Genomic DNA, 12,148 nt, shown 5'->3' on the forward strand with positions numbered 1-12,148 from the left:
GCGGCAAGCCCTCCATTAAAAAAATGGCATGTAAAAGACTCTATCTAAAATGACGAAAAGTCTAAAAACTAATAGAGAGAGAGAGAGATAATCTAAAGGGGCCGGAGGTGCGCATTTTCCGTGGTTCCAGGCTTGCACTCCAATCCTATCAGCAAGAATCGTCGCCCAAAAGGAATGGGTTTGCTTCAAAGCCAACCGAATCTCTCTCTCTCTCTCTCATCACATTATTTCTCGCTCATTTTCTCTCTTTTTATATTCTTTTGGGAGAAAGGACTTGTGAAGGACGCAGCATACTTTCATCGTGGTCCACTTCGTTGTAATAGTTATGAGCCTTTTTTTATTTCCTTTTGCGATTGGCCAGCCTATCCTTGTGAACAAAAACCTTAGGTAGTGTCAAGTGTACACTACTCAAAAATAAGGGTTCCTTTCCCTATCTATAGCTCCCCGCTCCCCTCTCTTTACTCCAAGCCTCTTCAATTTCGTCCTAATTCTATGTCCTTATTCCTTCCCCTCTCCCCTTGCGTTTCTCTTGCTGCCTATATTTAAACATCATCCTGTGAGTAAGTGTAGAGCTTGGAAACGGAAGGCTGGCTGACTCATTCACGGTTAGCCAAAGGGGCGGCTTTCCAAGTTTTGACTCCCAAAACTCCAAATCCCAATTCATTCGCTATAAATATAAACGCCTCTCAACTCCACATTCCCATCCCTCCCTTTCCTTCTCTACCTCTATAAACCCCTCCATTCCTTACCATTCTCTCTTGCTTCCTCTCTTGTTTCCAAGCTCTCCACCCCACTTTCCTTCTGTTTTTCCCTTGTCCACAGCCTCCTGAGGAGGGGAGAGCAATGGAAATCCCCGAGGAAGCCATTATCTCCAACAACAACACTGAGTGCACCCATGCGGTCGTGAAAGGAAAGCGAACCAAGCGCCAGAAGCTCCACCTCCCGCCGGTCCCAGCAGCAGCCGCCGCCGCCCCCACCTCGTCGAACTCCTCAGATGAATTCTCCGGGACCACCACTGAGGAGGAGGAGGACATGGCTAATTGCCTCATCCTCCTTGCCCAAGGTAGAGCCCTCGATACCACCCCAAAGCCTGGATCACCGACAGAAGAAGGTACCGCTGGCCCGGCCAACAGCAACGGTGCGACCGAGAAGTTCACCAGCCGCAGGTTCGCGGAGGCCACCACCACGACCAACGGCAAGGCTGGATTCTATGTGTACGAGTGCAAGACGTGTAGCAAATGCTTCCCTTCATTCCAAGCGCTCGGCGGGCATCGAGCAAGCCACAAGAAGCCCAAGCTGGGGATCCCGATGACCGGAACCGAAGAAAAGAAAGCGGTGATCGATGAAGATAGCATCCAAATTAGTATGAATTCGATCTCCAAGTCGATTATGGCTGCCAGCAACACCAATAGCAATAGCAAGCCGAAGGTCCACGAGTGCTCGATATGTGGGTCCGAATTCTCCTCAGGGCAAGCATTAGGAGGCCACATGAGGCGTCACCGACCGCTGAGCATCCCGGAGAACTCGGAGGCGAAGAAGGAGCGGAGCGTTCTCTGTTTGGATCTTAACCTCCCCGCTCCATCTGATGACGACCGTGGAGAATTCCCGAAATCGCCGTCAGCCGTAGCCTTCCCATTTGAAAGCAAACAACCGCTCGTCTTCTCGGCGTCGGCCTTGGTGGATTGCCATTATTAAGATGGCAATGAAATCAAAGCTGTTGTTATTTTAAATTGTTATTATTATTATTTTTTTTTTTCAAAGACTCAAACAAGATTGGGAATCATGGGGGGTTATGTGAATTATATCTTTTACCATTTATCATTGATTCTTTGGATTCTTTACTCTAGTTGTTCGCCTATGGAGATGGGTGGTGATGATGTTATGTAAGAAGAATGAAGAAAAGGGTATACATCCTTGTGTTCATGAAAAGGGAGCGAGTTCAAGGCTTTTCCTTCTTCCTTCTTTTAGTTATATCATTTGCTGTTTTCTTTGTTTTATTGGTGACAAGGTATAAAGTAATAATAATGAGGTGGCGGGGGTTAAGAATTGATAGGGTCGGTTTTGTTTCTCCACCAAGGTCTTGGATCAGGTTCCCCTCTCTTCATGTCTTCGTTTTGTTTGCAAGCCAATTCTATTCACATAAATGCCAGAAAGGAGCAAATTAAAGATGATATGGAAAGGACGCAAGTAGCTAGGTAACTGCCAATCAACATGCACATACTTGTACGAAAAAAACTTCGTTGCAAGCCAATTCTACAACTCTTTCTTCTATCTCTCCGTCGTTTGTAAATATATAACCACAAACTTATCTCCTTTAAACAGGGGTCCAATATTTATCTTGCCTAACACATCAGTTCACACTGGGATCAATAAATGCCATGAAACATTACATGTTAGGGTTGAGAAACTGCCAATCCCTTGGGCCTTCTTAGCTCTTGCATGTCACCATCGGTCAGCAACGAGTACTGCAATCTTATCCACATAACGAAGACATGCAGGCTAGCCTACTCTTTCGTGCCCCATTGTTCTTAATTACTTGCTCGAGAGCCGTACACCACGGGATACCAGAACAGTCAGCCTATGCCAAGCATAATCTTTCTGTTTTATGAGCAAATATGCCAGGTATAATCTATACAACAAGTTTCTGAGAAGAAAATTCCTTGAGAGAGAGAGGGACACTTGGAGAGCAAGTTAGCGAAGTCGCTCTATTCCGTCTACTTTAATGACTTGATCAAAGGCTTGGATGTCAGTTAAGTGCACGTTTTGGTCAGTGAAGCACAAGCAGATGCAGATGTGGACTTTGCGTGAGACGACCAGGAACATGGAGGGGTGAGTGTTTCCGCGTTTGACATTGTCCCATGGGGAAGGTTACCTTCCCTTAATAATTAATATATCCACCTCCACCCCGTTACTGATAAATTTAATACCATCTGCTACTTGTTCTTCTTTAATTTTAATATTCACAGTGGCTTCTGATATGTCCTGCCTGCTTGTGATCTGCACCCGCCGTTACGTAGCGTGATGGAGTTGCCGTTCACGAGTGGTGTGTTAAAACGCTCCACTCTGTGAAGTGAATTTATCACTTTATTGTATTTGTGAAGGTGCGTGGCCCGCAAACCACAAACCTTGGATGTTTGCAATAGGCGAGTGCCATATGCAAGTTAGCCAAAGTTTAGTAGTCAAAATTTTGAAATCGACGAGCACCACCGGATAATTTTTGATTTTTTTGAAAAAAAAAATAACTGGTGATAAATAATTGAATCCATGTTGAGCACCACATAAGCAAGTCATATGAGCCACATTCCGATTGCTCTCTTTCAAATTAGAAGCAGGGTATGTGTCATGGCATGTCTTTCTTACCATCAATGTAGCCACCTTATTGACCGATTAAATAGGGAACCCTTGAGCCAAGATTATATATGAGCAGCATGTTTCTCGGTCGAAATATTAGTCAACAAATCTAATAAGATTTTGCTTTCCCATTTCCTAAGAAATCTATTTCTGAAAATTATTGAAAATAGCCAATATAACATATCAATAATGCATATTAATATTAATATAATAGTATTATTCAACAATTATATATGAACATTCTAATACTAAATAATATCATAGTAGATAACATTCTAATATTAACATTATAAGATTATTACTTTATATATATATATATATATAATACATAACTAATATTGATAGATGTAATAAATATTAAAATATTGTTATGTGAATATATGGATGGGACTTGGGAAAATGATACCTAAGCCTCCCTTGGTTATGGTTTTACCTCTTCTTAAAGAAATTCAATATCCTTGAGAATCAGCATTTCCTGAGGAGTTCCAAAATATATGAATAGGCTGGACTTATACTAATCTCCTATCTTAATTCTTGAGAATAGACATCGACTAGGGATTATATTGATTCTATATGGTTTTCTTTCATGATTTTAATTACGTGCCAAGCTGTACTCATCAAGCGTCGGAAAATAACAAGTTAGCCCTAGAATAATTGCTTGTAATTCCCGTCCATGTAGCACTGATATATATATGAAGAGCACAACAACCAAGTTTACACACCTAGCATCTACTGATTGCAGGCCTTTCCGTGTGTGGTGAAATACTGAAACAAACACAGGTACGTCTGTAGATTTAAATAGTTGGAAGCCAAAGTACGGCCGGCTACTTGCTGCCTAATTACCAAGAAATATCCAGAATGGTGGTGGTTGACCGGTCCTGGTAGTGTTTAAGTGGTAAGACCGTTGAAGGGTCAACGATGACGTCATGATAACAGAGCTTTTATTGGTTCAAGCTCACGGGGACTTGGATGCTTTGTTGTGGATAAGCTCCCAGATTAGGTCTGGAAAGACCACTTGACAAGTTCTATTGGCTTATATGTACATATATATAAAAGCATTCATGAAAAGCACGCGGGTATAGTAGTTCTACTAATCCACATGTCAAACATTTTGTTCAAGAGTTTTATTCTCTGCATTGAGATTTAGAAGAAATCTAAAGAAATCACCCACCATGTTTGAATAAGATGTGACCAAGGAAACTGAAAGGTGAACTCAAGTGGGAACTCATTTGTTTGGATTCTCTCTTATTGTTTGAAATATTAGAAATGATTTGGTTGGACTTCAAAAGATGTAATTTCATATAAGAATAATAGACAACAAATTAATTTAAAAATAAGAAAACAATTTTATTCACAAACCACCTTGTGGTAGTTCATTGTTGTTGTTGTTATTATTGATATTCTGGAGAAAATGACTGATTCCGGTTGTGTTGTTTGTTCACACAAAAACTCAATGATTTTTTCTCTAAAGTTCGGCGACCAAAATTTAGTACTGAACCTTCTACTAAATTTAGACTCTAAGCATCTTTTGTCTGAATCTGAGATGGAACATCTGTCCACAGATAAAGCACATTGGAAACTAGAATGCGATTCTGGGGTCTAGACGATATTTGGAACTGGTCCCATTCTATCTTTGTCACGTTTCCTTCAGCTAATTAGCATGCCATTATGTGTATGCCACTGAGAAAGCCACATCTAAGGCTTTTCTGTGACATGTGTTTCAGCTTGATTGAATGGAAAACAACTGGTGCAACAACGAGGTAAGATCCAAGCAGATCCCGGCATTTCCCCTTTTTTTATACAAAGAAAACAGGTCCTTGCAAAGTTAAGAACATGTTTCATGAGCCCATAGTGAGTGCCTTTTTCTTAAAGATGGCCATAGTATTTGGTGCTTTTATTAACACCTAGAATCCAATTCCCTCGAGAAAAAAAATCATAGATTATAAGACTTGTGGGTTTTAAAATTGATTTTCCAACGTGCTGAATGAGTTTCTTAGAGTATGCTCTTGATTACTCCATGCATTTATCCTTATGAAAACACTTGCACTCCCTTCGAATTAATTTCAAAAAAAATATTTGTTGGGGCAATTCAGCCGACTCTCCAATTCCGACTTTCGATCGATCTGATAAGCACGATCTGTCGACTATCAATCAGTTGGCCGACTGACAGTCAGCTATCCTCAGCCATCAACAAACTCCAACTATGACAATCCGACTGATCTCAGATCAATGACCATCGGCATATCAGAATTACCGATCGATGCTCATTTGGATTTTGATTACCGACATATAGTCGGTTTATCAGAAACTGCCAGCGTAAAAAAATGCATAATGGCCATAACATGATCAGTGACGGGTATAACCACCCATCTCACGATTACACAATGTCGGAATGAGTGGGATCCACGTATCTAACCGTTACAGGTGGTTACCAACTACTTGTCTATAAAAGAAGGTAAATAAATAGCATTTGATAAGGTAATTCTGGGTTGATACTCTGTCACTCTAAATACTTATCTGCTGTTCACCACTTCCTATTGACTTAAGCATCGGAGGATCCCTGTCGGACACAATTTCGGTTAGTGTGGACTTCATTTTGCAGGTGTTCTTCACCGACAATAGGCGCAACAGGAGATTGACCGTAACAGATTGACGCGCCAGATAGGGGATAGAATATGAGCAATCATGGCTAAAACTGGAGCTCAATATTTTACAGGATCTGCAAGGTAATTTTTTCACTAGAAAGATCTTCTTCCCCCACCTCTATTGGTAAAGTCCAGCTCTTCGCATCTTGTAGTCACTACGGATGCATAAATTGCTGCTCTAATGCAGCAAATAAAAGTATGACGGAGGCGGTCTACAGCCTCCAACAGCAACAGATACAGCAATAGCAGCAACCGCCAGCGGAGAAGACGGTGGCTCATTCAATGCCATCCAGGCACAGCTGCCGTCCTTCACGACATTCACCCTCTTCATCTCCAGAACGATGACCGTCTCGTCGCTCTCATCGAGTCGAGCAACCACGTTCTCGGTATTCCTATCATGCCGCTCATCCTTCGTGGCATTCATCCTCTCCTTCCCTTGTACATAGTATCAAGAAGGAGAAGAGGCCGCGTACATCTTCTGCTTCTCCATCCTCGAGTTTTTCAGGAGATTCTACCTTGGATTTTTTAGCAACGATGGCTCGACGAGTACAAGCGCAAGTTCAAAGAGATCGACCATCAACTTATCCGACTTCATATGGAATATCGGAAGCCCTTCAACGACTATGACTTCCACACGCCCAACCTCTCTCTCAGCGTATCTTGAACGAGCCGATTCTGTCTCAGTTCAAGATGCCGCAGATGGAGCCATATGACAGCTCTACCGACTCAATTGATTATTTGGAGAGCTATAAGGCTCTCATGATAATTCAGGGGGCAACCGACGTCCTCCTATATATTGACTTTTCGATAATTATTCGGAAGGCTGCTTGAGCCTAATATTCTGGGCTTCAGCCAGGGAGCATTGACTCTTTTGAGTAGCTCGAGCATTTTTTCGTGATCTATTTCAGTACTAGCCGAAAGATGCCATGGACATCAGACAGTCTCTTCTCTATCAAGCAAGGCGAGACAGAGACATTGAAGAATTTCATGGCTCGATTCTATATGACCACACTGACCTCAATGAAGAAATGGCCATATTGGCCATGAAGAGAGGTCTGAGAGGATGAGATAGAGGCTCTAATTCGACAAGACTACCTCGAAAAATTCTGACGAGATCGTCTGACTCAATCTCCCACCGACCAACAACCTCAGTCACAAATTGAGGAGACACTCAACAATCGACCAACGGCAGGAGTAATCAATATGATCTCTAGATGATAGAAGAACTGGGGAGCAACTTTCAAAGAAGAGTCGGTGAAGAAATGATGACTTGACAATGTAATTACTTTTTTGAAAGATGATGTTCGGAGAATATAAATTTTGCATGATGATGTTGTCGTTGTCTCAGCAACGATAGTAAATTATGATGTAAAAAAAATTTTAGTAGATAATGAAAGTTCGATGAATGTTTTGTTTTACTTGACTTTTTTTCGAATGCGACTACTGACTGATCAACTCAGGAGAGTCTCGACGTCATTGGTCGATTTCACTGGAGACGTAGTTACCGTGGAAAAAAAATCACTCTCCTACTAACTACCGGAACAGATCCACAACAGAGTACTGTTCTCTTAACATTCATGGTTGTCCGAGATTCTTTAGCTTATAATGCCATACTCGGATGATCTGGACTTAATGCTTTGAGAGTAATAATCTCGATATATCATCTGCTAGTTTAATTTTCGACAAGAAATGGAGTCAGAGAGATGCGTGGTAATCAACAACTTGTCCGATGCTGCTTCCTGATTTTCATACAGAATATTCAACCTAAAGACTCTTTATTCGTTGATAAATTAGATTAAAAAAAATAAAAAAATGGGTAAACCAACCGAGCAATTGATTTCTATCTCATTAAAAGAAGAAGATCCTGAGAAGACGGTCCGAATTGGATCGTAGTTGCCTGATCCGGAGTAATAACAACTAATAAATCTACTAGGAGCAAATGCCGATATTCTTGCTTGATCTGCTACTGACATGTCAGGCATTCCTCCGGAGATAATAACCCATCTGCTAAATATTGATCCAAAGGTTAAGTTGGTGAGACAAAAAAAAAAGCCTTTTGCACTTGAAAGGCAGAAGGTCATTGACGAAGAAGTCGACAAGTTCATCGCAGCTGGCTTCATCAAGGAAGCTAATTATCCTGATTGGCTCATCAATGTAGTAATGGTGAGAAAAGCTAATAGAAAATGGAGAATCTGCATCGACTACACAAATCTAAACGAAATCTATCCGAAGGATAGTTTTTCACTGTCAAAAATTGATCAAATAGTTGATGTGATTTCAGGACACTGACTCTTAAGCTTCATGGATGCCTTTGTAAGCTATAATCAGATTTGGATGGCACCCAAAGATGAGAAGTACACAGCCTTCATAATCGACAAAGACATCTATTATTATAAAGTAATGCCGTTCGGTTTAAAAAATACCAGAACGACTTATCAATGGCTAGTTAACAAGATATTCAAAGCGCAAATTGGGCAAAATATGGAAGTCTACGTAGATGATATGTTGGTAAAAAGCTCTCAAACTATTGATCATGTTCGAGATCTGGAAGAAATTTTCAGCACACTTCGATGACATTAGATAAAATTAAATCCGACTAAGTGTGCATCCGGAGTGACTTCTGATTAGTTTTTTGAATTTCTTGCATTACAGTAAAGAATCGAAGTCAATCTCGAGAAAATTAAGGCCATCATCAACATGAAGTATCCAAGCTCCAAGAAAGAGATACAACAGCTTAATGGAAGGATCGCCACACTCAACCAATTTATATTAAGGTCGGCAGAAAGATGCTTGTCTTTCTTCAAGACCTTGAGACAATCAAATGACTTCATATAGTCAGACGAGTATCGACAATCCTTCGAAGATCAAAAATAATATCTGACGTCTCCACCACTACTTACAAAATCAAAGGTCAGAGAAATTTTGTATCTCTATTTGGCAACATCAACGGAGGCAGTTAGTTCGGTACTTATCCAAGAGGATGAAAATTGAATTCAACGATCGATCTACTACACTAGCAAGATGCTTCACAATATCAAAGTAAGATATTCAAGAATGGAGAAGATGATCTATGCTCTAATCATATCATCATAATGACATCGTCTATACTTTCAAGCATACTCTATTGTCGTCTTGATGGATCAATCATTGAAAGTAATTTTGTATCGATCTGATACTTCAGATCGAATGACAAAGTGGATGATAAAGCTCGACGAATTTGATATACAATATCATCCACATCCATCAATGAAGGCGTAAATTTTGGTTGACTTCGTCGTCGAGTGTACAATACCTGATAATAATCCTGCAGATGAAGCTAATGATAAAGCCAGTTGAAACTCTCGAGCCTGACTTAACGTCGGTATGGGTGCTATATATTGATGGAGCATCTAATATATAAGGCAGCAGAGCTGGTCTCATTCTCATCAATTTCGAAGAGGTTATAACTGAATATGCCCTTCGATTCAATTTTAAAGCTTTGAATAATCAAGCCGAATATGAAGCACTCTTAGCTGGCTTAAAGATTGTCAAAGAGCTCGATATTGACAGCTTGAAGGTCTTCACCGACTCATAGTTGATTGCTGGACAGGTCAAGGATGAATTTGAAGTCTGAGACCCCATTATGATGAAGTATTTTCAGAAGGTGAAAGATCTAACATCAATCCTAAAATATTTTGAGATCTTTCACATCTCAAGAATAGAAAATGTTCAAGCAGACGCACTTTCATAACTCGCAACTATTTCTTTTAACTCACTGGATCGGACATTCATCGAATGCCTTGAACAGTCGAGTATAGATAAAGTCGAAAAAGTGCTACAAATCAATAATGAACCAAGCTGGATAGATCCGATTATCCAGTACTTAACTGATAAAACTCTACCTACAGATCCCTCAGAAGTCAAATGACTCAGATGAACAGCCTCACAATATAGTTTGATGAATGATCAACTATATAAGAGGTCGTTCTCTCTTCTCTTATTAAAGTATTTGAGACCGACAGATGCCGACTATACACTCAGAGAAGTTCACGAAAGGATTTGTGAAAATCACTTGGAAGGCAAATCTTGGGCTTACAAAGTCTTATGACAAGGATATTATTGGCCCACCATGAAGAAAGATACAGCTGAACTTATTCGAAGGTATAAACCATGTCAGAAATATACAAATAAACAACATCAACCGGTCAGTCAGTTGATATCAGTTATTGCACCATGGCCCTTCGCACAATGGAGAATTGACATACTTGGTCCTTTTCCTCTGACATCTGGTCAGAAAAAGTTCATTGTGGTCGTCATTGATTATTTCACCAAATGGATGGAAGCTGAACCTCTGACACAAATCACTGAGAGTAAGATGAAAGACTTCATTCAGAAATCAATCATACGCAGATTCGGTCTACCACATACCATCATCATCGATAATGGTCGACAATTCGATAACCAAAATTTTAAAAAGTTTTGTATAAAATTTTACATTACGCACAAACTCACATCAGTCGGCCATCCACAATCCAACGATAAAGTGAAAGTGACAAATTGAACAATCTTGTGTGGACTCAAAACCAAACTGAATAAAGTTAAAGCCCTTTGGATGGAAGAATTATATCCGTTCTTATGGGCATACCGAATGACTCCTCGTATACCAATGGGAGAATCATCATTCAACCTGACTTATGAAACAGAAGTGATGATCTCACTTGAGATCGGACTACCATCAACAGGAGTATAACAATACAGTGAGCCGAGCAATTCAGAATATCGGAGAATCAATCTAGATCTACTTCTAGAAGTCTGACAGTAAGCTCAAATTCGGATGGCGACATATCGACAAAGGATAGTCCGGTATTATAATGCAAAGTTAAGCTGAAGGTCTTTCGTCTAGGAGATCTGGTCCTAAGAAAAGCAGAAGTCTTAAAATCTCTGGATCAGAAAAAATTATCTCCGAATTAAGAAGGACCTTATAGAATAATCGAGACACTTAGATCAGACACATATCGGCTGAAAACTCTTGAGGGAACAGCTATTCTTCGAACGTGGAATGCTGACCACTTAAAGATGTATTATCAATAAAGTTATTCACATGTACAGTACACAGAATGAAACATTGAATTTCAAAATCACAAAAGTTTCAACCAACTACAAAGTGATAATAGATCGATAAATGAACGGTCAGTTTCTATCGACTATATTTTGATTTTCTACTGCAAAAAACCAACACATCAACTATATATCAATTTTCATTGTAAAAGTCGATATACCGACTGTATCTCGGTACCGATTATATCTCAACTTTTCACTGTAAAAGCCGACTATAGTCGAATGATTATTTATACCGATTTAATTTTAACTAAGCGGAATGCTATGCCAATACGATTTAGATCGAATTAAAACTATATCGATTTGACTACGATCAATGAAAGGATATTCGACTTGCCATCATTTATCAAATAATTAGACATACTGATCTGACTACCGTCAATCGAGGGATATTCGGCTTATTACTGTTTATCTTAATACTTAAAAAAATAAAGTATGTTAATTGATATTCGACTAACAGATGATTCTACAATAACTACCAAACATTCGATTTGCCGATTGATCTTCAGTTGTCAAACTACGACATTGCAAACGCACAAAAAAGAAAGAATTGGTACTTAGAAATTTTTTTTCATTCATTGAAAGGAAAGTTACAAAATTGGATTAAAGTCCGATTACAAAATTTCTGATTACAAAAAGAAAAACAAAACGTTACACTGATCACCAGTCGTGGTCTTCATCTCCGTGCTCCGACATAGCATCGACGACTGGAACAGCTTCTGGTGCAGTTGGTGCATCATCTTCAGTCGGTGCAACCCCTTCTTCAGCAGCTTCATCTCCCGAGCTAGAAAGAATGATGCTGCTTAAGTCTAAGTCTGGGTATAACTTCTCGACCGCATCTCAACTGTCCTCGTACCCGATGCAATATGAAGCAAACCCACATTCGAAGATTTCTTCTTTGAATTCTTCTGAGTTCTTGAAGTTTTCGATGGCTTAGTTCAGGGCTTCTCTCACTAACTCTACTTCAGCTCTTGTGGAGGCCGACTCAACATCGGCCAGCACCAACTTTTTCAGGGTGGCCCGATGCCTTCCACGCTCCGCTTTTAGTTCATCGA

At 40.0% G+C, this 12,148-nt stretch overlaps 1 protein-coding gene across 1 annotated transcript; it reads left to right on the forward strand.

The window, feature by feature from the left end:
* The first annotated feature begins 477 nt into the window (after positions 1–477).
* LOC105055625 (zinc finger protein ZAT5) lies at positions 478–1,844 on the forward strand. Its single transcript, XM_010937519.4, has one exon. It carries the CDS (start codon positions 844–846, stop codon positions 1,693–1,695), a length of 852 nt encoding a protein of 283 aa, XP_010935821.1. The 5' UTR covers positions 478–843; the 3' UTR covers positions 1,696–1,844.
* The last annotated feature ends 10,304 nt before the right edge of the window (positions 1,845–12,148 follow it).

This window comes from Elaeis guineensis, chromosome 12 (genome assembly GCF_000442705.2).
Source record: "Elaeis guineensis isolate ETL-2024a chromosome 12, EG11, whole genome shotgun sequence".
NCBI lineage: Eukaryota > Viridiplantae > Streptophyta > Magnoliopsida > Arecales > Arecaceae > Elaeis > Elaeis guineensis.

Bases quoted from the DNA above. Each gene is read 5' to 3' on its own strand.
- LOC105055625 (XM_010937519.4), top strand. From the start codon at position 844: ATGGAAATCCCCGAGGAAGCCATTATCTCCAACAACAACACTGAGTGC.